The 2,697-nt window shown below is 50.3% G+C and overlaps 1 protein-coding gene across 1 annotated transcript; it reads left to right on the top strand.

Annotated features, from left to right (window-relative positions):
* Positions 1-838: 838 nt before the first annotated feature.
* LOC147976664 (uncharacterized) lies at positions 839-1,267 on the top strand. The gene has a single exon (XM_087520937.1). It carries the CDS (start codon positions 839-841, stop codon positions 1,265-1,267), a length of 429 nt encoding a protein of 142 aa, XP_087377063.1.
* The last annotated feature ends 1,430 nt before the right edge of the window (positions 1,268-2,697 follow it).

Here is a 2,697-nt window from a genome sequence, read left to right as displayed (position 1 = left end):
CGGAGAGCCCCCGGGGCGTGTATGGCCCCACCCTGACACGTGGCTGGCACGGTAGCAGGACCGCCGGAGGAGCTTCGACACGAGGCGGGAGGCCGAAAAGGAATCGACAACTGCAGGCGGCGGCGATTTTGGGCAAAATCAGCGGGAGGCGGAGTTGGGCGGACAACAGGCGGTTGCATGGAAGGAAATGGAAGGCATTTGGGCGGTTGGCACGCGGCCGTGAATTTTACATCTCGAGTCGGCGGAGATGCAAATTTGCAACGAGAGGTGTTCTATTTTACATCTCTGGGAGTCGGAGATGTAATTTTTTTTGCATCTACATCATCTGTTGAAGAGGCGGTTTTGGGCTCTAAAGATGCAAAACTTAGGTAATTTTGCATCTACATTTTCTATTGGAAATGCTCTGAATAATAAAAAATAATTCTCATACATGTTGTGGTGGACCTTTGATGATGTGGCATGTGTGCATGTTAAGATTAAAAAAACACTAGTAAGGATGTGAACTATTTAGGTATATAGGATATGTTTCAATCTCATATTATTGTACGTATTGATTATGCAGATTTGAGGAACGTTTCAAATTTGTCAAAACCACTAACTATGGAATGTTTGACTAGGCCAAACATAAATATGAATTAATAGGATGTTATATTTAGCGTATTTGATGGGGCGGTTGATGGAATGATAACTAGGAACAAAATAAATGCAATTAAAATATGATTTTCTTTGATTTCTTTGGACAACATATATAATACACGGCCAGGGCCTCAGTCTGCACGCACTTCCCCATTCCTCATTTTCCTATATCGATACTACAATTTATAAGCAACAGTTAGCCATGGCCATCCAGCATCTGCTCCTCATCGTCTTCCTGGCTTCCGTCCTCCAAGCGACCACGTCCGACACAGCGTACGACCTTTTGGAGAAAAACAACTTCCCGCGGGCTCTCCTGCCTCAGGGTGTGAAGTCGTACGTGAATCATGGAGGCGCCGTTGAGGTGACCCTCCCCGCCTCCTGCGACTTCAACGTTACGGTTGCCGGTGGATCACACAAGATTCGGTTTGACAGCATAGTCAGTGGGGTTATCCAGCCCGGATCCATAACTCAACTGGGCGGCGTGAGGATCCAGTTTGAGTGGGATTTTCTTGCATTCCACACGGTTCAACGCGTCGGTGACAAGCTCAGGTTTACTGGTAGTGAGCATGCAGCCACGTTCGACCAGTCATTTCCGGTTAGCAACTTCGTGCAGAGCCCCAGGTGCAGCTAAGGGTCTGATTGATTAGGGATGCATCGCACGCATGCTTTACTATAAATGTATGCAATATGCATGTGTCTTTGTGAGTCCGTTGCTTTATGTAGAATGAATAAATTGATTATGTAATAAGTCATGGTTTCAAGACCTAATATTATTGTGATGATCATTTTTTGCCCAGTTATTTATTGTAAGATGTTGCAATGGTTCCTCCTAACCACAGGAACAAGAAATTCCACATGATATACTCTGTCGGAGTCTCGCAGGTAATTAGAAATAATCTTGATCTACATAGCATCGAGTGTTTGATAAAAAACTACCACTTTAGAGATATCTGTCCCACAAAACTACCACTTTTTAAAAAGTGACCAAATACTACAAAAATTTCTTAATTTTGTGACTAAAAACTACCAGTTTCAGATAATGACGAGTTTAAATGATTTAAACACGTTTATGACATGAAGGGCCCACTAGTCAAGGCCGACGTGCGGCAAAGTCAACTCCGTTTATTTTGACCGTCGAGTTGACCGTTATTATAGGTGGGGCCACACATCAGCGCCCTGGTCAGCGTCTACATTCTTCTTCCTCCCTCTTTTAGGCATTTCAACGAACATCTTGTACTCGAAACAAAATCAATCGATGCTGCCGCTCGCCGAGGACCACCTCCTCGCGCCCCGGTGCATCGAGTCGCGGATCCACATCACGTTGCACGAGTAGCAGTAGCATGCAGCGGGGCGGCAGATGTGGTAGACCAGCGACCGCTAGAACCAGCAGCGGAAGGCGGTGAAGGTATGCGCCGAAGCCCCAGGCGTCCTCAAGCACCATCATCATCGAGGCGACGCACCACACCGCGCCGACGTGCGCAGCCCCGGCAAAGTGCACAATGCCTCCCGGCAGCAGGGCCTCCTGCGTGGAGCCGAGGAGGAGGAGAAAGGCGTGAAGGCAAGTGGTTGTGAGGTGCCCGGCAACCTTCTGCCCGGTCCGGACGAGGCGCGCGGCGCTGCGGGAGTCGCCTCAAAAGACGAACATGACATACTTGGCGAGGAATATGAGGACGGTGTGGACGTCACGCCCGATTGAGCGGGCGTCACGGTCGGCGTCACCGTCGCCTGTCGTCGACATAGAGCGTGATGACCCGCACACACACCTCGTCCTCCGACAGCGAGCGTGGCGCTCGTGGAGGTGCCTCTGCTATTGACCAGGAGGCAGGCACGGCGCCATGCTCGGACTTCCATCGCGTCTGTGTTGAATGCAGCCGCGGCGGCCTCTTCGTCGCTCACTCTCACGGCCGGCAGTCAGAGCAACTCCAAAGGGCCGACCCATTTCGTCCGCCTGCGTCCGTTTGGGTCAGCGCGGACAAAAGTGGCGGCCTAACGCGCCGACCCAAACCCAAATCACGTCCGCGTCATGTCCGCGCCGACGCATTTGCGGCCCAAATTTGTGCC

Source organism: Triticum urartu, chromosome 4A (assembly GCF_056163025.1).
Source record: "Triticum urartu cultivar PI428250 chromosome 4A, HENAU_Tu73, whole genome shotgun sequence".
NCBI classification, from domain to species: Eukaryota; Viridiplantae; Streptophyta; class Magnoliopsida; order Poales; family Poaceae; genus Triticum; species Triticum urartu.
The sequence above is the reverse complement of the archived record's forward strand: the minus strand, read 5'-3'. Positions and strand labels throughout refer to the sequence as shown.

Excerpts from the sequence above, each read along its gene's own strand:
- LOC147976664 (XM_087520937.1), top strand. The coding sequence starts at position 839 with ATGGCCATCCAGCATCTGCTCCTCATCGTCTTCCTGGCTTCCGTCCTC.